This window comes from Centruroides vittatus, unplaced genomic scaffold, assembly GCF_030686945.1.
Source record: "Centruroides vittatus isolate TY-2023 unplaced genomic scaffold, ASM3068694v2 scaffold_1152, whole genome shotgun sequence".
Taxonomy (NCBI): domain Eukaryota; kingdom Metazoa; phylum Arthropoda; class Arachnida; order Scorpiones; family Buthidae; genus Centruroides; species Centruroides vittatus.
The window spans coordinates 2,584,339-2,611,901 of NW_027122670.1; the positions used below are offsets into that span (position 1 = coordinate 2,584,339).

A 27,563-nucleotide genomic window follows, 5' to 3' on the forward strand; every position below is an offset into this window, starting at 1 on the left:
GGAAAAATAAAAAAAAAAAAGAATTTTAGGGCATATGCAATAGATAAAAATGATAAAGTTGCTATTTCTAACATTATATTTTAAATGATCTTAAAAATTTATAAATTGGAATTTATATGAGAAAACATAGTTAAGTTTTTCTGAAGTAGCCCATAAGTTAAATTAATAATGATTATTTAGAACAGTTCTTTAACTAATATATCTTTTGAATATTATTGTTTCCATTAACTTGTAAGGACTATTTACCAACAATGGAAACAAATTGTGTTTTTAATAAAGACTTTTTCTAATGCTATTAATAGATTAAATTGATTTTAAAGCATTTAACATAGTTTAATATTACATTTGCAGGATTTTTAACTGTTATATTGATCTTATATAATATAATTGTCATACAGAGAATAAAATTACTCTTAATGTTTTCATTAGTTTTCAAAATAAATACTAATTCAAATTCTCAATTATTAAAGGTATTTGAGAATTTGGATTTGTAATATACAAATTACAAATGTAGCATTTGGAAGATTAATAGTATTAGTATATATTTTCTTTTCATGAAAGTTTTGTTTAACAATGAAAGACATAAAATGTTTCGTAATTTTTAAATATTTTTATTTTTAAAATATTTGAGAACTTAAATTTTTCCATATTCCTTTTGAAACCTTGACAATATTAAAATTAAGTTTAATGAAAGTAATTTTGTTTTTATATTTAATGATTATATAGTGTAATATCTATTGGACATTTGTAAATACAATTGCTTAAAAACGAAATCCAAAAATATTAGCAAAATCAGTTTGTTTTCAGATACACTCTAGAAATTTTTTCAGATTGCATGTTACAATGAAGTCAGAAGCTTTTTATAAATCTTTACTAAAAACTATAATTTCTTAACTTCATAATTTTGATTTTGTAACATTAATAAAAAAAAATCTAGCAACAAGTTTCATAACTTTCCTGGCTATTATGAGTTTTTATTTAATAATCTTTTATATTATTAAGCAAAAAATAAAATTGTGTGTGGTGCCAAAAAAGTTTTTATATTTTTAATTACTATGAAATGGCAAAAGGCTTAATTTTGAAGGTAGGGAAGCGTTTATGAAAAAGTGTAAATGTTAATAACAAATAAAATCTTTATTAAGTCCTACCCCTCTCAAGATACATGACCCCCACCATCTTGACCTTTTACCACTGAAATTTATTAGCATTAACACCCCTCATACGCAAGCCACTGTGCCAAATTTTGTCTCTCAATCTTTACTCAATCCTGAGATATTAAATGAGATACTAACACACAAAATGTGAAATTTTTTTTTTTTTGATTCAGCGGGTTTTAAAACATAATTTTCAAAATCTCAGAGGGTCAGATTTGACACGATTTTGATACTTTCCCTTGTTATGTGTACATAACAGCTGGGAAAGTAAAAGGAGAAAATTTTGTATTATTGTATTTTGAAAATTTTGTTTATTTAATATTTCAATAATCAATTTATTAGTTCCATAATAGTTAATTGACAAAATATATATAATTCTAATAATACAAAAAGAGTTTCTAAAAATGTTTTAAGATAAAATATGATTTGCAATTTATAAATATAACAATCAACACAAATTATCAAGTGTGAAATGTAACAGGTAGATAACTGATAAAAATAAGTTAAAAATGAAACAAGCTTAAATTGTTTATCATTTTAGTGGATATTGTAAAAATATATTTTCTGTAAAACAGACAAAGATTACTATTTGCTTTATTATTTTTAATTTAAAATAATTTGTTTAAAAATTATTGTGCATGGAAAGAGACTTTTTTCTTTTTCTCTTTATTATTATTATCAGTATTTTGTTTTATGTATGGTTTATTGTATTTATGATCATTACAGTACAAAATAAAATACATAATTCAATTTTTTTATCTTAATTCTTGAAGTCGCAAAACAATTTCTATTACAAATATAATAGAAATTGTTTTATGACTTCAAGAAAATGAATTGTTAGTGATATGATATGATATTAAAATTTACTATTGTATGAAAGTTCTATATATGATTCAGTTATCAAATATATTTAATTTTGAAATGCTATTTTAAAATCAAATTAATCTATAAATTAGGTAATTTTGTATTCAAAGCTTTAATATAAATTTTCATTATATGAAGTTTGTATTGATTCTTGAGTTATGTGGATGAATAAAATTTGCAAATATTCATATAAAATAATGTTGTTTGATTTTACTGATGCCAAAGGGTTTCAAATTGACTGTAATTATCTTAATTATCTCTATTTATTTTGATTTAGATTGTTTTATATGTATATGTATATTAATGTAAATTAAATATTTAGACAATAATGATGATTTCAAATTTATGCTTATATAAATTTCAGAATACTTTGATTTCAAGTTTTGAATATATAGGACTAAAGATTTGGAAAAGATTGAAGTATAGGAGCAGCCTTTAAACAATGAGATGACACTGAAACTTTAACTGTTAACTCTTAACAATTTTGTATATATTAGGTTGGAATAGTATAGTTTTATCCAATGTTTTTGGTCTTTTAATAGAAAAGTTATGCATATAAATTAAAAAAATTAAAACTTTTTGTATTGCAACTATCATTTTTCGTGTTTTTCAGTTTTTTTAAAAATATATTTAACTGAACCTAAAAATTTCTGTGTGTATTTCCATTGAATTTTGCTAACTATAATTTTAAGTTTATAGTAAATTTTATGATTTTGGAGATGCTCATTACATTACTCTTACAACTTGTACGATTGTATAAAAATAAAATTTAACATATAGATCAAAATGACTGGGCTGCAGTTGTATTTGTTGTAATTGTTTTTTTCATTGTAATATTAAATTAAATTCTTAGTATATTATAAACAAAAAATAATTAAGAGGTACTGGTTTCAATGTAATAATGTTAGTGATGACAGTTTGCTATAATAATAATTAATTAAATTATCAAATAATTCTGATTTATTATCTGTCTAGATTTTGGCTAATTAAATAATTAAAAAAATAGCTTTTTTATTTATCTGTTTGTTTTTTATAAATTATTCTTACAAATCTAGTTCATAATTTTTACATAATTATCAATTTTATATTAAACTTTTCATTGATTTTCTAGTCTTGAAGTCTAATATATGTTTATAATTTTATTAGTAATTTAAAATTATTAATAAAATTAATTTATATTAAGTAATAAACACTTTAAATATAGCACTTTTAACATAAATAAATAAATAGAATGTAAATAAAATTTCAATTTCTTTATTCATTGAGAAAAAAGGCCTTGACATAACCTGCTATGTATTTATAGATGTGATGCCATTACTTTTTTGGATACTGATCTAATGCTTGTTGTATTCAAATCTATTAACCACTATTTTTAAAGAATCATCTGATTAAAGTTTAATTGCTAATTTTTTTAATTGTTTACATTGTTAGAAGAAATCATTCTAATAAAAAAAAGATGGTATTTGAAAATTATCTTATTTTAATATGAATGATCTTAAGCATAGTTTAGATCTTAAACTTTTTATAAGAAAATTTAAAAATAAAATGTTTGAGGGGGAATTTTTGTAGTTTTATAACAATAAATTTATACATTCTTATAAATATATAAATACAATTTATTCAGAAAATATTTTTAAAATTCTGTAGATCACATCGTCTATAATTTGATCATAAAGAATTTATTTTCAATGATTTAAAATAATAAATATGAATTTATAATGAAAACATTGAAATTATTTTTAAATAATGAGAAACTCATTATTACTAATTTCTTTCAAAGGAAATCAGTTTGCTGATAGTATTTGCATTCTTAGAACACAAATACACAAATGTATAATATAAAAAAAAATTTTAATTACTTTTTATATTCTAGATTGATTTGAATATATGGATCAAAATATATTTAATAGATCAATTTAAATATGATTACATATTGAAATCTCTATGTAATAACATAAAAATATTTAAAATATTCAATATAATAGGATTATTGAAAATTTTAATGTTAAAAGAAATGCTTATTTATGCAGGAAGAAAGTATAAATATTTTGTAAAGAAAAAATCCACTTTATCAATGTTTTTAGGTTATATCATTTTATGTTATTGAAATATGAAAAGCAACAATCTGTAATTTAAAATTTATTATAATATGTTGATGAGAAGTTTATCACTACTAATATTTTTCAAAAAGTTTTTATTATAAAAATTTATTAATTTTTAAATATATATTTTCTGAATTACCTATTATTATTTAACCTTTAAGCATATAATAAAAACTTGAATTAACATTTGTAGTCTTTGTTTATTTGTCCCTCAAAAACTCTTCCATTAGCCAGAGAGTTAATTGAAGGGCAGACAAAAATAAAATGCTTATATTCAGAGTAGTAGCCTGAAAAACTATAAAGTATATAATATATTTAAAAGTTAATTAAAATTTGTTTTTAATTTATTTGAATGTTGAAGGATAATGATACTGTATTCTATTTTTTTTTTAAATAATTTATTCATTTTTACTAGATAAATAACAATACTACTAGTATTATTATTAACAAAAATTTAGGAATAAATAGATTGTATGAAAAGGAATAGATGTATTCACTATTTCTTTAATTTTGCATTTATGATTTGATTTATATATTTTAGAATGAATATTTTTATTAACATATTTCATGAAGTAATCTTAAGATAAAAATTATTTTATTTTTATTTTGTTTTAATTTTTAACTATGTTATGAATGAGTTTTAAAATTTCATATTAATATCTTTGTAAATTTTTACTTTAGTACATAGGTACTTTAGATGTTCCTCGTCCTAGTAGTAGAATGGAAATTGTGGCAGCTATGAGAAGGATAAGGGTAAGTGAAATTTTAAAAATTTATATAATTAGTATATTGTGTCTAACCAATATATTTTATAAGCATTATACAAATACTGTATACATATATTATTGATATTTTTTAATTATATATTAATATTTTTTCTTTTAAATGTTTGTATTATAAATTTAATATTTTTAAAGAAAAGAGATAACCAGTAAATTTAGCAACAGTTTGTTTATTTTAGAAAAGTTAAATTTAGGGAACACTATACAGAATAAAACAAAGCTATTGTTTATCTAATGAACAAAAAACTAGCTTTGTAATTCTGTGATTTTTTTATAATAAGGATATTTATATGTTTCTCAAAATATATGAATTTTTCAGTTAAATTTAAAACTTTTAAAAAAATTTTAGTATGAATTCAAGGCTAAAGGAATAAAAAAGAAAAAAGTTACAGTAACTGTATCAGTTGATGGAGTTAAAGTTAATTTAAGAAAAAAGCAAAAGGTAAGTCATTTGTTTCACTTTTAATAGTTGATAATGTTTGAAAATTTTTTGCTTGGTTATATATCAATCGCCACAAATTTTTAAAGTCAAGTGTGTTTTGAAGTTCATCACAAAGAAGCAAATCATTATACGTTAAAATAAATAACAAGAAGTGAAAGAGAGTTATTTTTACTATAGAAATCTTAATTTTTCATAATGCTAACTTGCATTTTACAAGCAGAAGAAGATATAAAACAAAAAAATGAAGATTGGAAAAGTTCCCATTCATATAGTTTACAGAGAAAAACTTGATCATGTCAGATTATGTTAATTGATAAGTAATGCAAAGCTTAAACTTGCATACTCATGTGAATATTAGTACCTAGTCAAGCAATTCACACATGCTTTGTATAGTTTGTAATGCAGTCAAGTTAACCAACTAAAATGTTCAAAAAGCTTCAAAAAACAAATGAGAAATTTTACTATTGAAAGAGCATAGTCAGAAGTACCAGGTTGTTCAATAAGTTTTGTCGTTCAATAAGAGATGGCGCTATTAGGTTTGTCGTTTTATTACTCTAAAAATAGTACTACTTTTTTATAAACACGTGTGAAGTTTCATGTAGATCTGTCAACTCATTTCTATATTTGCAGCTGTTCAAAGTTGACGTGTCAGTGTATTTTTTTACAATGGAAAAAATTGAATATCGTGCAGTGATAAAGTTCTTATTTTTGGAAGGTGTAGCACCAAAACAAATTCATGAACGATTGGTAAAAGTGTATAAGGACTCTTCACCTTCAATTAGAACAGTAGAAAGATGGGTTGCTGAATTTAAACGTGGCCGTACAAGTCTTGAAGACGATCCACGTGAAGGACGTCCAAAAAGTGCATCAACACCAGAAATCGTAGCAAAAATACAGCATATGGTTTTGGAAGATCGTCGATTAACTGAGAGAGATTTAGTAGAAGCCCTAGGGATCTCATTAGGCAGTGTGAGCAATATTTTGGCTGATGTTTTGGGTTACAGAAAGCTGTGTGCACAATGGGTGCCGCATTCGTTAACTATGGAGCAAAAACACATTCGAATGCAACTTTCTCAGCAACATTTGGAGCGTTTTAGAAAAAATAAAAAGGATTTTGTGCGTCGTTTCATTACTATGGATGAGACTTGGGTCTACCATCATGATCCTGAATCAAAACAAGAGGCTAAGGAGTGGTGTGAACCCGGTACTTCGGCTCCAAAGCGAGTTAGGGTCCAGAAATCGGCCAAGAAGGTGTTAGCATCAGTTTTTTGGGATGCAAAAGGAATTTTGTTCGTGGATTATCTCCAAACTGGTAAAACAATAAACTCAGACTATTATTGTAATCTTTTGGACCAGCTGGATGTAAAAATTCGTGAGAAAAGACCTGGTTTACAGAAGAAAAAAAACATTTTTCATCAAGATAACGCACCCTCTCATACAGCTCAAAAAACCATCGCAAAAATCAGTGAATTAAAATACGAATTGTTGCAACATCCTCCCTATTCGCCAGATTTAGCTCCCTCTGACTTCTGGCTGTTTTCACATCTTAAAAAATTCATGTGTGGGAAACGATTTTCATCGAACGAAGAGGTAATAGCAGCCGTGGAAGCGTATTTCGACAGTCTTTCGGATTCTTACTTCAGGGATGGAATCCATAAATTAGAAGATCACTGGAACAAGTGTATTGAAGTTCAGGGAAATTATATTGAATAATAAAATGTATTTCAAACCATAAAATTGTGTTTTTTTTATCGAACGACAAAACTTATTGAACAACCTGGTATATTGCAAAAACTCTTAACTGAAATTATGTATTAAATGCACAATTTCAGGCTTATGGAAAAAAAATAAAGTAATAAGCATTATTAGCTTATAAGAAGTGGAGTTAGAGATGGGCAATGAAATATTAAATACACTGAGTTTTTCTCCTGTAAATTATATAATTGGGAACTTCTCCACTTTTCATTTTTTGTTTATATTTTTTCTGTCTGTAAAATACAAGTTAGCATTATGGAAAAATTGATGTTTTTATAGTCAAAATTTCCTTCTTTTATTTCTTGCTATTTATTTTACAATGAAATAATGATTTACTTTTTTGTAATAAACTTGAAATTATATTTGACCTTGAAAATTTAGGAGGTGATTGGAATTTTTACCAGGGATTGAATAATATTTAAAACAAATAAAAATGAATAAAATATTTAAAAGTTTCAAATTCCAAATATAAGTTATTTAATGTTACAATAATTTTCAGAATTTTTAAAGTTAAAAATGTAACTGAAAGACTTTCATTTTGATTGCTGTAAAGCAATGAAATACATGATTTTGTTTAATTATTTTCTTATGTAAATATAATGATACTTTGTCATTCATTTACATTAATTTTGAAATGTTATTAAAAGTGTTTTCTTACTGTAATTAGTATTAAATTATTAATGTTTATTAAATAAAACAATGCTGATTCTTTAACAATTTATTATTTTCTTAATGAATGTTCTTTTATAAATTCCTGTCATTATTTATGAGAAAAATAATTATTAAATAATTAATAAAAACTAATATATATTTATTTATTAAAGAAAATGATATTACTTGATGTTGTAGATGTGAGTTTTGTATCAAAGTGTTTGAAAATTAAAGGAATATAACAAAACTAATAAATAAAAATAAAACAAAACTAATTTTAATGCTACAGTTCTAGAATTAAAATATAAATTTAAAACTATTAAAAAAATTGAAAATAATTGTTTGATGATAAACTAATTTACTTTTAAGGATAATCTTTAAATAAAAACAGCTATCAAAATCTAAGATTATTAATAGAGTTACTTTTTATTTGGTATGTATTGAGATTTTGTTATCAAGTGTTTTGTAATGATAATTTTCTATATACTGTGTATGCATTATAATAGTATATACTGTAATAAATATAAATATTGATAATATGAATTAAAAATAAATTATTAATGGAAATTGTTTAAAATAAAATTTTATGTATATTTATTTCTTTTTACTAGAAAAATCAGTGGCCTTGGGATGATAGCAAATTTTTATTAATGCATCATCCAATATACAGGTAAGACTTATTTTAATGTGAAATTTAAGCATATTTTTATGTAATAATAATAATTTGAACATGTATATAAATTTTAATTTTTATATTTCTATACAATTTTATTTAAAAAAAATATAAAATATAGTATAATGCTTAATGCAGTCATATTAGAACATGCTTGTATTGATAACATTAAGTAGGATAAGTATGACTACAACTAACTAATGAAAGTGAATGAAATGAACTAAGTCAATAAACTAGAATCTCCAATAGATTCTGGTTCTATTGACTCTGACATTAAAAAGACGTTAAAACAATTAAAAATGGTATAATTTGAAGATTTATTAATTATAATTATTTTGTTGATGGAATGTGCCCTATTCAGTTGATACTAGTGCCTAATACTATGCTGGATCAAGGTCAAGACAGAGCTACTGAAAAAAAAAGATGTTATGTTGTTAATGTGCTGTTAGTGTATGTATCTGTAATTAAAAATTTCTTGACTGTAACAGGTGTTTAGTATGACTGCTTTCTGTAATGTGATGTATGTACCATGTAAGACTGAATGTTTCTAGTCTTTTGTGTAGTGCATGTGGTATGATGCCTGTGCAAGAGAGGGTGATAGGCACAATAATCATCTTACCCATTCTCTACATGCATTTTATTTTGAGTGAGTGAGTTCTGAGCATTTAATGACTTTTTTAATGTATATTCATTTTTATATTGTAGGTATATGGAATTGATATATCTGTGTGTGGTTTTGTTTTGTTTATCAATGAATGTGTTGTTATTAGCATGTCCCAAAACATCTAAGTTAATTCTGATAATGTTATTCATGGTTACAATAAACAACTTTTACTTTGTATTAATTTACTTATCCATGTTAATATATTTACTTCTATGCATATACACAAACTATATTTAATTCTGTTTACTATGAATAGTAATTATTTATTATATGGTGTCATGAAATATGCAGTTTCCATGCAATCTCTTGTTACATAAGGAATTAGCAGGAAAACATCAGCATTTAACAAAAGGGACAGGGTTCTTAAACCAGAAAATGAAACCAGAGATGTTGATATATGTAATCTATTGTATTATATTATTTTTTCTGGTTATATTTACATTTAAAACACAAGATTCTCATATGCAGGGTACTTGCATTACCCATGAGCAGTGGCGGCCTTAGGGGGTGGCGAGCAGGGCAATCGTCTGGGGCCTCGCGCAACAACTCGAGTAGAAAAAAGTTGATATTTAAAACTTTTTATTTTATCCTTAGCTATTAGTTATAAGCCACAAACATCATTTTTAAATCCCTGTATATATCTTTTAAGGCATTTATGTACCTTAGTTTATCATCATTACTAATTTGTCGTCTTTATGATTGTTAACTTATAAATCTTCTAATATAATGTTTTAAAACTCTAAATTTATTTATTTATAACTTTTGCATTTCTTGTCAATCATCAGAAATATCTATTTTCAATTCACATACTTTGCAACAGGACAAGGGCCTCACAAAGATCTGCCACCCAGGGCCTCGCAATCATTAAGACCACCGCTGCCCATGAGAATCTTATTTGAGCACTGATGTTTTTCTGCAAGGCAAAAGAGAGTTTTATGATATACACTGTATATGCAGTTTCATTAAGACAATATATACAACCAGATTTAAAATTTAGTAATTAAGTGAATGAAAATAATTTGAATTATAACAGCTGCAATCAAAGTGCCAGTTATTTCAATCAAATAGCTAGATTATTTCGAGAGTATGCTTTTAATGAATTATAAAATTTACATTAATTGGCAATGGCATTGTCAGTTATAAAGATAATCAATTATGTAAAGATTAGAATTATTAGTTTTCTATATTTGTATTAATTTTCATTTAGAATTATGTACAGTACCTATTATAAGTTCTTAATTTTCATATAGTGTGTTAAGCATCATAGGCTGATTTTTCTTCTTTCAAAATACTGTACCATAAATCTGACATATATCATTTTTTATATACAAAAGCAGTCATGATTTCATGGAGTGATAATTACAGTTTGAGAAAAATTATTGAAGTTTCAAAAATGCATTATTGAAACTTGTTATTTTTAGAATTTATTGGTAAAATCATAAAATGATTTTTAAAATTTTTCCTTTATAAATAAAATACATACAATAAACATCATATTTTTAAGAGTTTTAGATTGCTTTTGTAATAGAAAAATTTTAAGAATTCATAGATATCCAACAAAAATAATAAGAATTAAAATATTTGAAAAATATACTTATTGATAAAAAGTTACCAAATAGAATTTTATTTTCATGACATTGGCAAGTCAATAGAGGTAAATTTGCATGTACAGTGACCACTCTAACCTGCCATTAGCATTCCAACAATGTTGGCTTTGTCTGCAGTGATGCACAGCAGAGAACTATTGTGCATGGACTGGCAGCATATTTTAGCAATGAATCCTGGTTCTGTTTGGGAATGACAACTCTTATATTAGTGTGGAGGATCATTGGTGAGTGCTTCAATTCCATTTTTACTATTGAATGGTACACTGCTTTTATTGCTTGTGTGATAGTCTGGGAAGCCATCTCATATGAGAGTTACTCACTCTTGTAATGATATGAGAAATATTAACAGCACAGTAGATTAGCCTTAGAAAATCACTTTATTATTTCAAAAATGAACATTTTGAATTAATGAAATGATTTTCTAAGGCTAATCTGATGTCCTGTGGTGGTGTAATAAGTCTAGCAATAGAGAAAGGCTAATTTAGGGCTTACAAGCTTATATATGCCATCATAAATGTTTTTAAAAATAATGTTTTGAAATTCGAACAAATTAATTTTAAAGTTTTTGTGTTTATGGCATTCCCTTGCATTTGCACTGCATACAGGTAGGCTCTTTAACATCTCAGGTTTAATTTGTGACAAGAAACAGAAGCAGACTAGATCCTGAACATTTCCAAATTCTTGTTTTTTTAAATAAAAATCTGTAGTAGGCTAGAATGAGAACAAATATTTGTTAACCTATTGTAGTAGAAATACAAGTACTTTAAACTCAAAGTCAAAATTAAAAATTTGAAGTTTTATTTCTTAAAATGTAGTAAATTTTTTTCTTGTTACTTTTTTTGTTTTACTTTATTAATATATTGAAAATATTAAAATAAATAAACTGTTAACTAAATAAGTTACATAAGGTAATTAAGTTCACTAAATATTTGGGGTATTTGCAATCTGATTAATATTCAAATTCATTAAAAGTGATGTTCAATTCATCTCTACTGTTGCTAAATATTTATTCATCATCAACATTATATCAAGTTAAGCTGTAGAAAATGGAAATAGTATATGAATACTATATGAATAAATTAAGAGAGATGTTATGTAGCATAATGAAATACAGTGGAATCATAGCACACTTCATAATAATGAACTTTTCAGAATAACAGTTTTAGATGTTTCTCAAATCAACCTCCATAAGAATCTACAATAAAATCTTTGTGTTATTTGTTTATATTTTTAACAAACTTCCAGTTTAACATTCCTGTTTTATCAGTCTTGTAGTAATATAATTTTCACTTGACTATAGATAACAAATTTTGTTAAAGTATTCTCTCTTCTTTATTGTTATTTTTTTAACTGCTAAACAAATACAAAGAAGAGAGATGAGTTTGGAAGCAATTAACAAGTTGTTAGGTGGCTCCTGTTCATTTCCCCTCGTATAGGAAACCAAAGCATAGGAAGAATATGATTTAAAGGCATGAATTTAATTGACAAATTCAAGACTAAACTGTTTTATTTACATAAATAAGTAAAAAAACTATATAAGTTACATGTGTAACATCTTTGTTTCATATGTAAATTTTATATTTAGCTATTTAACTTGCTTCCTAATAATATATATATATATATATTATTAGGAAGCAAGTTAAATAGCTAAATATATATATATATGTTTTTTTTCTATTACAACATTTTTGAGGTCCCCCTCAAGTTTATTACAATTAGATTCTATTGTACATTCTGTAATCAGAAATAATGTATATAGTTTCTTTACATAAAGAATTATTTTTGAGACATCTACATACATTCTGTTTAAATTACACAAAAATAATATATTAAAAGATTTGTATAATTTATTTTACTTACAAAACTTTTTGTTATTGCTCTATCAATTACATTTTGTTAGTTATTAATTTAAAAAAATAGTAAATTATTTCAATGTTTTGAAAAACAATCATGAGGTTTTTCTTTTCTTTAAATAACATACACAAGATTGTGATAGGTTTTGAATAATTGTTAAATAATTTTGTTTTTAAATCTCAAGTTAAAATTATTAATTGATAGTTTAAGATGCATTTATAAAATTTTAAAAATTTATTTTATTTTTTTTTAAAGGATATTCTATGTTTCACATGATTCACAAGATCTGAAGATTTTTAGTTATATAGCAAGAGATGGTGGAACCAATATATTTAAATGTAATGTTTTCAAGTCAAATAAAAAGGTATTGATTATTAGAATTTTTTAGTATTATAAATTATATATATAATTTAGGATTCATGAACAATTTTACCAAATTTTAATCAATGTTTTAATTTTAAATATATAGTAAAAAAAATCTGATAGTAACTGAAATGACTTCCTAATGATTGTATAAATTACTGATGATTTAATAATAAATTTAAATTTAAATTTAAATTTAAATTATGCAAAGACACAAACTTTTAAGTAGCTCTTGTTATAGTTTTAATTTTACTTCCATTAGTAAATTTGACTTTCTCTATTTATAGTTAGTTTAGTTTTTTCAAGAAATGACCAAGCAATTTGAAATATTGTTAGTATTATTATTATTATTTTCTTTTTATTTGTGTCTGTTGTTATATCTCTTAGCTTCCTTTTTTTTTTATAATTGTATTTGTGAAAAGTTTTTTCTAACTCAAACATGTCAAAATAATGAAAAATTTGGCACATATGTTTTTTTCTATGTTAAACTTAGAGCTGCCACAAACTACAGGAAGCAGAAGCTAGCTTATGCTTAGTAGTGCTCCCAAGCCCTGCTTTTTTCCCATGGGGCTATGAGTCATTTTTGCTAGGTAAGCTACAAGGGCATGAAGTAGCCACAAACTAGACAATGTTTGCTCGCGTAACATAGTCCACATGACGTGGATTCCACAGATGTGGATTGGCTATGGAACAAAGATTTTATTATAGCCTATATTAAGGGGCTATCCATAAATTACGTGAAGTATTTTGGGGTGGGTGGGGGTCAAACATTTCTTACGATTTCTTACTTGGGTAGGGGGTAATAGATCTCATCTTATGTAATATTTTTATTTTTAGTTTTTGATCTTGTTGAGTGATGGAGTTTTGAATTTGGCTTCAATTTGGTGGTTTCTATTAGGAATGCTCATTATACTAACACCATCTCATGTGATGTGTTAGAATTATAATGCTAGCAGACTCATGCTTTACCATGGGTGAAAGGCCGTGTGGTGGTTTCTCTCTCTTTTTTATTATTAGAATAAGTGCAGCAGTGGCGTAGCATGGGAGTCAGCTGCCCGGGGTGGAGGAAAATTTTGCCACCCCCTTATTTAGGTATCTCAATTTAAAAGACTAAAATATACAGTAATTCTAAAGAACTTTCCGACAAGAACAATCATCATTATTGTGTATTGTACAGGTTACAAATAAAAAAGTCATGTATATATGTTTTGCAATATAATAATCACATTTATTACAAAAATTTTTACAAGATGGTATTATTATTTATTGTGAAATTTGGCGCCCCTACCACCCCCACTACGCTACGCCACTGAAGTGCACTACTCCTACGGGTGTATAACACTAAGAATACATAAACCAAAATACATGATACAAAGTAGACATAAAATTAGTGTTTGGCTTTTAATGAAAACTAAAATGTAAAACTAAAAATTAGAAATTATGAATAGTCTTTTCTTTCATATTTTTTGAATATAATTGTAAAAAGCATCAAACAGTGGCTTCTGAACAAGCTTAAGTTGACATGGCCACCTGAAACCAAGTATAAAGATTTCTAATTTCAGAATAAGTCTATCTTGATCATAAATTGGACAATGATAGATTGTATGGTTGACAGTGTCTACGTTTTCTGTAGAGCAAAAGCAAGAGGCAGTTTCTGTCCGGTTATACATTGCCAGGTAGCTTTTAAAATTACCATGCTCAGTAAGTAGTTGAGCAGTAGCAAACGTTAAATCTCTAAGTGGTGATGAGAACCTGCATTCAACACTAGGAAAATAAAGTCTTGTTATTCTACCAGTTTTACTGCTCAACCATTGTTGATTCCATTTTTTCATAGTGTTGTCATGAATATAATTTTTAAGGCTGCTACCTGAGAGAGGAATGTGAGTGTAGTCCAAGTCAGTTTCTTTTGCAGCTAACTTAGCCTCTAAGTCGGCTTTTTCATTTCCTAGTATGTCAGTATGGCCAGAAATGAATATAAAAGTTATTTTATTAACAAGATTTTTAACATGGTGCTGGATATATGTGATTTTATTGCTATTGCATTTGGGATTTAATAGAGCTTTTAGGACAGACTGAGAATCACTGTAAATGTTGATAGATAGTTTTGTTTGGTAGTTAAGTGGTCCACCTAAACAGCTTCTTCTTCAGCTTGATAGATAGAGGTATTTGGGGGTATCTGTACCTTCTAACATATTTTGGGCAAAATATGTCAGTTTGGAGGAAGATACAGATACTTGAGCCGACATGAAGACCCATCTGTGTAGATATTAATGTCTGCATGGTTATCCGTGGAGGAAACAGATGATGCCAAATGTACCCTGGGGATAACCTTGTTTACAGGGTGATGATCAGAGATAATAGGGTAATTGCAATGTGGTAGCATATGAACAGCCGTATATAGGAGTAGAGCTCGTTGTTGGGCCTGTAATGTTTGTAGTTTTGATGCAGTAGGTTAGAACCTTTTCTACAATACATAGTGGCAAAGTATCAGAGGCATTAGTACAGAGTTCTGCAGCACTTTGAAATTCTGATGACAAACTGTCTTTGAAGAGAGAGTATTTTACTTGCTACTGAATTTTTACTAGTTACATGACCCCAGCTAGAGGCCACAAAGTAGCATTGGTTGTATTGCCCCATTATATAGATTTTTACAAGCTTTATGATTTAGTCCCCAGGTGCACCTAGCACATATTAGCAGCATGTTCAGTAGTTTATTTTCTTGGCCTTAGCCGAGATGTAATCAATATGGCAATGGAATGTGGTTTCTCCCTATTTTCACTTCTTTCATTTTGTATGATGTTTCTGTCATTTTACACATGCACTAGCTAGTCGATCTGTCAAAGTTTTCTGCATCCTTTTGTGAAAATTAAAATTAATATAAAAATGAATATTATGCCATTGATTAATGATGATGATGATAAAAAATTTCAGCCTTTTAATTCAAATTTCTAATGTTTTTGGCTATTTTGAAAGGTTTTTGTGTTGATACTTGAATAGTAATTAAGTGCAGTTAAAGAAGAAAATAAAAAGATTGTCAATAATTAAAAAATAAAGTACTTAAAATAAATTGATATTGTTCATTCAAATTCATTAAATTTTTATATTTTTAAATTTGTTCACATAAAGTCTTTTATAAATAATAGTACATATTAAGTAACTAATTAATAATTATATATTTTAGATTTAAGGTTTTTAGGGTTTCGTAAAAATAATTTTTTCGTTAAAATCTTTCTATAAAATCATGCCTAAATATTAGGTCTACCGGAAAGTTCTGTTCATTTTTAGAATAAAACAAAATAATAAATTTTTCATACCTTGAATAAACTTTATTGAATAATATAATTTCCATCATTATTTATGACTTCTTGCCAGCGTGATGGCAATTTGTGTATCCCATTTTTAAAAAATGCCTTATCCCTAGAGGCGAAAAATTGAACTAGTGCTTGTCTGATATCTTCTTCGTTTTTGAATTGTTTGCCCTGAAAAAAGTTTTGTAAGGACAGAAACAAGTGATAATCGGAGGGTGCTAGTTCCGGGGAGTATGGTGGGTGTGACAAAATTTCCCAGCCTAGCTCTGCGAGTTTCTGACAAGTCCCCAAAGCAGTATGTAGCCTAGCAGTATGATGTCCTTCCTGTTGAACATCACTGGCCTCTTTTCTTGGAGTGCTGTTTTTAAATTATCCAATTGCTGACAGTACCTCTCCAAATTTAGCTTTTTGTTCAGTTTCAACAGCTCAAAATGTATTGGTCTTCGAATGTCCCACCATATACACAACATTCTCTTATTCAGGCTCAACTTCGGTTTAGAGGTGGAGGGGGCAGGTTTTCCGGATTCACAATATGCCCTTTTCCTTACTATGTTTTCATAGGTAATCCACTTTTCATTTCCAGTTATCATCCGGTCCAAGAAGGGTTCGATTTTGTTCCGTGCAAGCAGAGATGTGCATACAATGACTTGATCATTCAAATTCTTACTCACTTAACTCATGTGGCATCGCAAATATTTCCACACCAATCCTAGTTTCCGAATATGGTCTGAAATGGTTTGTTGAGCTGAATCAAGCTTTTCTGCAATCTCCGATGTTGTCAAAAAAGGATTTTGCTTTAACATGATCTTGACAGTATCGTCGTTGATCAAAGATGGTCGCCCAGAGCGTGGCTTATCAGAAAGGTCAAAATCACCCATTTGAAATTTTTTGAACCATCTTCTGCATGTTCTATCAGAAACTGTACCTTCACCAAACACTTTCAATAAATTTCTACATGCTTCTGTAGCATTTCTTCCTTGTTGGAATTTGTACAAAATACAGTGGCGTAAATGAACTTTATCAGTAGCCATGGGTACACGATTGCTTCTCACTTAATACTAACATGAATCATCTTCGTTTTAGTTCATTTGCTAGGCCAGTATGTATACATTCAGTGATAAAAAGAGAGAGCCAAATATGCATCAAATGAATATGCGCATACTTGTTGAAACTTGTAACCGGAACGGACAGAACTTTCCGGTAGACCCAATATTATGTAAGATAGGGAAGAGGGATCAAAGAAAATATTACGGTTTCTTACACTGGTGGGTGGGGATCTAGAATGTTCGAAATCACCCTTACGTAATTTATTGATGGCCCCTAATCAGTCAGTTTTTGTTCCAAACTTTGAAACAGCATGGGAAAAACATGCCTACCAGTTAAGCCTATTTATATATAATTACAATATTTACTATTTTAATATACAACGTTTATACCATTTTCTTTTCAATACTGAATGTATTAATCATGTAATTTATGTACATCGATAAAATTCTGTTATTTCTTTTTCAATATGTGACATGTTCATGTAGTCATCCATCTTCCCAGCTCTCTCTTGCTAGCGTGACTGCTCTAGCTGTTGAATTCTGTGAACAGCGAGTGCACTCTTGTATCGCTGCACTAGCAAAGGAAAAACCATGCAGGCAAGAGGAAATGGGTGGAGCCTTTGATGTCATCGGTTGTGCTAGCACACATTTCGGTTGTGCTAGCGTTTGGCTCTTGCAAAGTGCTAGTTTGCAGTGGCTCTTAGAAAAAAAATTATATATGTATAATTATTTTTTTGATAAAATAATTTTATCAGTTGCAATCATTTTGAAAAATTTGAAGTGAAAAGTGAAATGTAGTTGTGCTGCTAGATTAGATTTAACTTAAAACAAAATGAAAACTTTTTCTTGCAAACTAAGTCTCACACAGTTTTTCACCATAAAAATATGTTCAGGAACAAATTTTAAATGATATGTTGAAAAAATCAAAGATAAAAGTAAACTTCTATTTAAAATAATACTTGAAAATAATTAATCTATATTTAATCCGAATTATTTTAAAATTTTATCTTAGTAGAAGAATATTAGTCAAGGATGAATTAAAAATTTAAACATAATTTTATATTAAAGGTTAAAATTATGTTGATAGATGAACTGCCTTAGGTGCCAAATTGGAATGGACACTAAAAAGATATAATGTTTATTGGTGTTGTTTATATGCCATCTTAGACTTCAAAATCATTTTAAAAAGTCCTGGTAAAGGTTATATGAATGCATCAGTACTATAAGATTATAGCTATATTTTCTTAAATAATATATAACTTCGTTAGTGTTTAATAGAATTGAGCTGTCAAAAATATTTACTGCAGCTTACATTAAACAAGACAATTTCTTTATATTTAAAAGTAGTTAGACAAGAAATTATTTTTACATTTTTAATGTAGTTAGTCAGTAAGATCATTAATAAGTTATAAAATATAATAAAAATAATAATAGTTTCATTTCTGTAAGATAGCACTTAAGAGATTTAATAAAGAAAGTGATTTTCATTTTTAAAATTTGTTCATTTGCTTAATCATTTATATAATTAGATTTAATAATTACAATAAATCTTTTTTGCTATTAAATATTTAATTTTATTTTAGAAATTAAAATATAAGATTTTTTTTATAAATGAACTAAATTTATAAAAAATGGTCTTTTGGTGTTAACTCATATTATAGAGCAAATAAAAATCTTTAATAAGCATCATTTTCATCAGGAAAAGACAAATAGAATGTGAAAGAACAAAGTATTTTGCATGTAAAGAAACATAAATTCGAAGTTGATTATGTATGTGACAAATACATAGTGTAAATGCAGTATAAATAAATTTTGTTTTAATGAAACTAAATATTGCACATAGAGAGTAAGTGTGGTAAAAGTAAAATTTGTTTTAGTGAAAAATAAATAATATACAAAAGGTATTTATAAAGCTATAAGATGGATATGACCAATAGCAATAATTGTAGTTGGGTAACAACTATGATAACATCGTAAATGTATAAAAGAATTACAGAATTTTATGAAGTTGACTACTTTGCTTCAAAGGTCAGTAATCAATAATATGGATTTGTTTACAGGTTGTCGATTTTTTAGTATACAAAGCATGTTTCAAAAGTATAGTGTTTTAGTGTCTCAGGTGTTTTAGTAATGGTGGCATATTCCAGTTGGGATCATAACTGTTGTCAATAACCAACTTTTTCTAGTTCTGTGTGTTTTCTATCTTGTGAACTTTCTTCACAATTTACATCTTGTACACCTCTGTTACAATTTTGAATGAACCAAACTTTTTTAGTAAAATATTAGTGGAACTTATCTTAAAAGTTTTGAAGCTAGGAATTTAAAATATTAACAATCTCAGTTTAATATATTATTATTATTATGTGATTGTTTATTTAAAATTTAATGATGATGACATATTCAATTATTTCGAACACTATATCTTTTATCATATTTAAATTTAATGTTAGGTTTTTTTAAATTTAAACAAATTTAAAAAATTTGTTAATACTTTAATGTTCTAAAAATTCGTACAATTAAATGAAATTTTTTCTATCTATGAATTTTTTATTTTTGTTTTTTCACTTCAATAAGAAAATTATTCTTTACCTTCTACAGAATTTAAAACTGATGATAATTAATATCAATATAAATGAAATATTTGAAAAGTTTATGGATTCTGCATTTTTTGAATATATTCATTTGACAGAATTTGGTATGATGAAATTTTTGTTTTTTATAAATCCAATATAAGTACAAAGTCATACTATAGTGAAGAATAAAGTAGACCATCAGACAACACAGTAGCTTTGAATTAACACTGGGTTTCCAACTTTTTTTGCATATTGACTCCTCTTAAAAAGAATTATTTTTCCATCACTTCCTTCAATATTATGTACATTATATATATGCAACAGCTCTTAAACGTAATTTTTAAAAGGCATTATCCTAAATTTATTTGAAAGCACAAAATTATGTAAAAGTTTTAATAAATTTTTTATATTTGCAAAGCTTTATCAATCCCCCCTCAAATTTTCATCATACTCTAAGACAGAGGTGGGGAACCTGTGGCCTTCTGGAGTGTGTTGTGTGGCCTTCCTAAACAAGTTTTCATATTGTTACATATATGACATTTGATTAATGTATATGAACTACTTTTGGCAATATGGCGATTCTGCTAGATGATCTTTGGTAAAAGCCATTATCTGGCTGCGATAACTCTGCTGTATGGCAGTATAAGATACTTGAAAGGTTAATTCTGTATAAAAGCTAAAATAGTATTGAATTATTTGCTTTTTGCAGTAAATTTGGTGTTTTTTAGAATGCTGCCATCTTGGAAGAATGTTAGTTCTCATGCGGCCTTCAAATGAGAAAAGGTTCCCCACCCTTGCTCTAAGAGTTCAATACTAACCCTTTTTGGAAAGCCCCAAATTAGCAATAAATTAGTGGCAGCAAAGTATAGCTAGCAATGGAACACAAATTGATTTTAGATTTTTGAATATATTGGTGTACACTTTTAAGCTAGGTTCATACTGTCATACAAGTTACTATGAACAAACAAAAAAAAAAAAATGAATACTAATCGAAGCAAAATGGTCTTTGCATTATTCTAAATGACACAAAATGAGTTAAAACGTGCTTGGTTGAAAAGATTTTATTTACAATCACTAATTTTAAAGAAAAAGTTGACTGTCGAATAAACCAAAGTTTGGAAGTTTATATCTACTTTGTAGCAGTTTGTATGTTAATGTGAACTTAACATTACAAAAAACTGGTTTATAAAATGTGTTATATCAAAATGTTAAGTGTTTTATTTTAAGGATTTTTAAAATGAATAAAAGTTAAATAATTAATAATTTTTTAAATAATTTAATATGTAAATGAAATATTAAAGATCATTGGTTAAAGTATTAATCTGTTTGAAAAGAAAATTTATATTTAAACTATATATTCAACTATATTCAACTATAATAATAATTGTACAGTAGAATCCACTTATTGTAGTAACTTTGGTACTTGCCTGTATTGATAACATTAAGCAGATTAAATAAAGACTACAGTTATTGGAAATTCTGGTTTTATTAGATATGACTTTAAAAGTACTGTACATGTCAAATAATAAAAAATTCATAACTCGAAGATCTATTAATTACAGTAGAGCGTCATTTATCCGAATCAATTGGGGACTGGGGTTGTTTGGATAACTGATTATTTACGAAAAAATATATGAACCTATCCCATGTTGAAATTTTTCTCTGTTGCATGTCGTTACGCATTGAATTTTCATCGATGTTAAGCCTAACGCAAATTTTTAAAAATAATAATCGTGGCTATTGTATCATTAAAAATTATTTCTTTATTTTGTACAAACAAAATAAATATATTGAAAAATATAAAAACAAAAATATTATAATTTGGAAGTTAATTTAGTATCAAAAATGTTTGATTCAGCATGACACAGTTCGACTGGAACGCTTTCTGTTAACCAATGTTTCAGTTGATTGGCTTTCGGATAAACGATGCTCTACTGTACTAGTAGCCCAGGATGTCCCGTAGTGGGCATTCTAGTAACAGCGGTGTCATTCCTTGGTATAAATAATAAATTAAAATCAATAATAAAATCCTATTACAAATAAAAATAATAATATACTAAATTTATTGTTAATTTAAATAATAGCTAGAAATGCTCCTAATGGCCATTCTAGGCATTCGATTACAGATTACAGATATACAAACAGCGCAATCAATGGCTTATATTATTACATAGTTACTTAATAGTAATTTATTCAGTGATTCGTACTACTGTTTTTTGAAGCGCTGTCTCTAATAACAGCTATTGTATAATTGAAGTAAGAAATCCCAGAAATTTACATTACTGTACTGTGAGCAGGTAATATTTAATGTTTAAAACACTGATTAAGACTTATAATAATAACTGAATGATTAAGCATTATCAGCCATGTATTGAGGCTTATAGCATGAAAACATTGATGATGATGATGGTGATGGTGATGATTGAAACTTTAATTATAAGGAAACACTGATTATTTATATTTATTTTCTATTTTATTGATAACATTTATCAAATTAATGCTATTTTCCACTCCAAAATTAAATTATAGACAATTTTATTTAGAATTGGAAAACCATAACTAAAACCTAATTGCTGATATTTTATCTAATTTGTTATCATCATCATTTAATTATAAAGGGATACAAATAAAAAATACTAATAAATGAATAAATAAAACTATTTATTATTATGATTAACTCATTGACAAAAAAGTTATGCACCGACAGTAGGTATTCAAATGGAATAAACCTTTATTTGTATGAACATAAAGACAACATTAATAAGTGATAATGATATTATAGCAAAGGAACAATTTCCAGGGACAATTTCTGGTTGTATAATGGTATAGTTTAATGGAACCTTTAATGTCTTGTGGGACCACCACTTGTCTGGATACATGCACTGACACAGTAGGTATGGTATAATACAGATACTGTATGCTATCCTATGACAAATTTTCTGACAGATGTTGTAACTGCTGTTCTAGATTCCTCACTTATAGATTGTTAAAGCTAGCATTCAATTAATCCTGGGGGTTAACCTATGGCATACATGCCCAAAGTGGCAGATCAGGGAAATTTATCTAGCATATAATGTATCATATGTCATTTTCAATCTTCCTTTTGTTTATCACCTGATCATCTTTTTCAATCAGCTTTTTTACATTTATTCTAATTAAAGTGAATTTGTTTAATTTATTTAAATATTGTTATTCAAAGTCTAAAACTTCGACATGCATGAACATCTTTAAAACTAAATATGCTTACTATATAGCATGCTAGCTCAAAAAGGTTTGCTACCCCTGAATTAGTCTCACAAATTCTCTAGACAACAAGTCTGGACACTGGACAGGCCACAAGCAAATGTAGCAGTGTGACAAAGACATTAGTAGGAAACCTGGAAACCAAGCATTATCTTGCTGGAAAATGACTTTTAGCAGCCATGTCATGAAAGGAAATACATCAGGGTGTACATCATACAAATACAAATACATTTTCTAAATGTACCACTATGCTGTCAATATTCATTATACCATTACTAAGAATGAGTGACTGTCATATGAGATGGCTTTCAAGACCAGCATGCCAATGTAGGAATAATGTACCACTCAGCAGTGGTCTTCCTACTCTAACATGGCAATTGTCCATTCCTAAACAGAATTGGGATTTGCCACTAAAAGCAATATGCTGCCAGTCCATAACAGTCCATGCTTCTCTGTTATGGCATCACTGCAAACAAAACCAATATTGTTAGGGTGCTAATGTAGGATGCAGAGTGGTCTCTGTGCATGCAAATTTGCCTCTGTTAATACCTACCAGTAGTATGGAAAGAATAAGATTTTGTAGCAAGACTTCCAGTTGTCTCTGGATGATGGACAAAGATGCTGTTGAAGCTGTTTCTGCTTGTCTTATGATTAGATCTGTTTTCCTTCCCAACATGTATGTGTATCCTTACACATTCACTGTCCCAACATCTTGCAGTCAGATCAGAGCAACCAAGATGATAGGAAATTCAACAAAACAATAGCCATCTTCTTTCCCTCAAACTTCATCAGCTGTGTGTAATGTCTTTGACTGAATCACACAAGCATGCCTAGTGTTTCAAAAACCTTCATACAACAGGTATTACTAAAAATTCTGAACAGTGGTTTTGCAAGTCTTTTTATAGAATACTTTTTAAGCCTTTTAAGGTTGGCATTAAGTGGCAATTGGGTGACAACTGTAATTATTTACATACCTGTCTGAGACATTGCTATATTGCCAAGTTTTGCAATAATCAGACAATTCTATTTGGGTGTATTTTTTGTCACTGAGTGCATTTTTATAATCTAAAGTTTTCTTATTATTTACAGAAACAATTATTTTTAAAAACTGCAAAAGAAATGCTTCTTTTGTAAATAGTTTTTCATTTTTATTTCATTTTATAAACAAACAATTACTAATTTAAATGAAACTTTAATGATACCCAGAAATTAATTATTAATTGATAATTGGCATAATATAATTGGAATAGTTTGACATTATGTGAGATCTATTACTTTTTTAATGGCTTTTAAAGTTTTACTTAATTATTTGACTAAGTGAATATTGTTTCTTCTGTTGTTATATTTAATAAAATTATATATACTGTATATTATATATATGTGTGATTCTGGATGGGTCCAAAACCATCAAAAAGTTCACGAATTTCATATGTTTAAATGGTGAAAGAAAGATGTTAGAATAAAAGTTAGACACAATTTTTGTTTATGTTCCAATGCAATGCTGAGTCATAAATTTAGAAGGAATGTAGTCCTAAGATTGACCATCTCTGGTTGGGAGATTGAATTCACTTCAAGTTTGACCTCTCTTGTGCTCCAAGTTGGGATCCCATTATGCTTAGTAATGAGGGACCAACCACTCAAAAAGTGTGGATGATGGAAATCAACCAATTGGAATAGCTGATTGAAAGATGGAGATTAATGCAATCCTGGGTCTTGAAGGACAATGTGCACACACTGTCACCCCAGTCAGATAGACCACATACCGTGTGTCAATGCACTGAGGAGAGGCAGTCTCTCCTCTTTTGTTATACATGATATCTAAATGTTCTTTTGTGTGTTGCCGGGTGGAACCATCCTCACTTATTTCATCCACTAGTGGTGAGACCAGCATTTTTGAATCTATTGCAGCACCTTCGCCAGCCCAGTGAACGACTCTTCTTACCTACCCCGGGGCTGTGATCATTCAGAAGCATTCCACAGGAAGACCGGACTTACCTAATTTCTCAACCCATTTACTCTGAGAAGAAAACCATGTCGAGGTTAACTGTATAAGGACTAGTGGACAACATATAAGACATTTTCTGTATATAATAAATGGTTTCTGTGTAAGGACACTATCATCTTTGCCTCCGTCATACCACCCACATACATGAGTGCTCCTTTGTCATCTCTGACGCGGGAAGTTAAGATTTCCCCCTTCAGGTTGGCAACCTCACACATATATAATTTATATAATTTTATAAATTATTTGAAGTTATAAAAATTATTTTTAACCTTTTTAAGATATTTATTAAGAATAGTAAATTTAATAAGTACTCATAAATAATTTACCAAAATATTCTTATTTATGATTTGAAATAATCATTATAATTATATATCTTTTATTTAAACATTGATATCTTATGCTTAAAATAATATCAGTTTTATATATATGATTAAAAAATTAAACAAAAATAAGTGTTTAAATTTTCAATAAAATTATAATTAATGAATCTATCAATTACAATAAAATTATTTATACATATTATTCTATAGCAATAATTAGTATAGTCTTTAATGGTAATAATGACAGGAAAAGCAATTTTAACTGATTAATTTATTGATTTTTTTTATTTGAAAAATCTTATATATTTATTAATTCAGTGTTAATGTTAAGTTTGTATTGTAATTTTATGATTTGAAACATATTTATATTTGTAAATTATTAAATTTTCAAATTCATATTTTTAATTGATAAATTTTAACAAAAAATTGTGTGTTAAATAAATATTTGTATTAAAAAGTTTATTTTTTGTTTAATTTGTGTATTGGTTAAATGCTCTGCATAGTGCCCAATCAACATGAGATTCTATTTTTGACTACAGACAGTGTATTTAGTCCAAAACTATATTTGGAACTTTGCCTGACATTTTAAAATTTTATCACTTACTGTTGCACTTAAAGTTGAGTACATTTGTATCTAACTTGGTTATAAATGCAGTTTAAATTGTTTATGATTGACTGACTGTGTTTTTTAATGAACAGTGAATGAAACACAATGTGATAGCAAAGTTTTATTTCTTGTCTTGAATATTTAATAATAATTTCCTTTTTATTATTTTTTATTGTAAGTGGAAGTGACAGATTTACTTGTGAGTTTTAATATATTATTATATAATGCATGAACATTAATTGGATAGTCGAAGACAGTTCTCAGTATTGCTTTAGTGTTATAAATGTACACAGCAGAAACATTTAACATGACCATCTGTAAAAATCTAATAATTATAGTTTATAGGATATAAAATTTAAGAATAATGCATATAATTAGGATAACTGATGATATAATTGTAAGATAAGTTTTTATTTCAAATATTATTTAATGTTTGTTCTTTTTTTATGTTTGTAAAGGATTAAATTAATTCCAAATCATAATTTTGAAACTTAATATTTTAATGTAATTCCAAGTCTGATTATGATTTGAAAATTTCATTTGTTTAATTTGAATGCAGTTCTTTTAAGAAAAAATATTGATGGACCATTTTTAATACTTATATCAATTATTTGTTACCATATAGATTTTTATTTTGAGATATACTAATTTTTTTATAAAGCATAGATTTTTTAATAATAATTAGTTAAAATAATAACAAAACTATTTGTGTAAAAGTAAAACATTTGTTCTAATTATTTGTCAAAAGAATTTGAAGTGCAGATTGTTTATACGGAAGTGAAGTAAAAATAAATATTAAAAAACAGACATTGTAAGTTTTAGACAATTGAAACTGTTCAGTATTATTAATAATTATAATTAAAATTTGTGAACATTGTGAATATGCACAAGAACATGCATTTAGAGAAAGGAAAATCATCGTTACAAGATAAGAATGGAAAACGGCCAAGAAAAAAATTATCTTTTAAAGATCCCGAAGCTGAAATTTTATCTGCTAATAATGAAAAAAAATCATTAACTATTCCAAGATGTAAAGAATTAAAAAGTCTAAATTCTGAAAATAATAATATTACAACAAAGAATTTTATTTTGGATGCCAGAAGATTAAGTTCTAGTTTAGAAGATTTGGAGTTAGAGGTATTTTAATAAATCCCTATATCTAGAATTAATTAGAATTTTATCTATTAGAGTAGTAATATGTTTAAGTAAAATAGGTGGATTAAATTCTACCAATGGTATTAATAATTTTCTTTGTGAAGAATTTTAACTTGAGAATCAAGTTTTTATTAATTATAAATGAATAATTGTCTTAATAAATAATGCCATAATAATAATAATAAATTCTTTTATAATAAAAAGCCAAGGTCATAAATTTATTAGTGTAGAACATTTAGTGTATATATAAAAACCAAATAAACATGAGCTAGATTTTTCTCCTGTTAATTAATTGAATAAGTTTGACCTAGAAGTTAGCAATGCTGCTATTTTGAGAGAATTTTAATTGTTAGAATTTAGTTTACAATTAATTAACAATTGAGAAATGTCTGAAA

The 27,563-nt window shown here is 27.0% G+C and overlaps 2 protein-coding genes across 3 annotated transcripts in view; one reads left to right on the top strand and one right to left on the bottom strand.

Moving 5' to 3' along the window:
- The window catches only part of LOC136986578 (abasic site processing protein HMCES), a 37,166-nt gene extending 33,669 nt beyond the window's left edge, over positions 1-3,497 (bottom strand). Inside the window, exon 1 of the mRNA XM_067284159.1 lies at positions 3,491-3,497. The gene's annotated coding sequence lies outside the window, so the exon portion shown is untranslated. The remainder of the gene's footprint in view (positions 1-3,490) is intronic.
- The window catches only part of LOC136986576 (carboxyl-terminal PDZ ligand of neuronal nitric oxide synthase protein), a 50,593-nt gene that overhangs the window by 4,439 nt on the left and 18,591 nt on the right, over positions 1-27,563 (top strand). The window contains exons 2-5 of one of the 2 annotated variants that reach the window (XM_067284157.1): positions 4,802-4,873; positions 5,252-5,344; positions 8,362-8,420; positions 12,804-12,912. In XM_067284157.1, the coding sequence (XP_067140258.1) occupies positions 4,802-4,873; positions 5,252-5,344; positions 8,362-8,420; positions 12,804-12,912 (333 nt within the window). Of the gene's footprint in view, positions 1-4,801; positions 4,874-5,251; positions 5,345-8,361; positions 8,421-12,803; positions 12,913-25,850; positions 27,151-27,563 lie in introns of those variants that run through there. The other variant, XM_067284158.1, reaches the window with a different exon arrangement.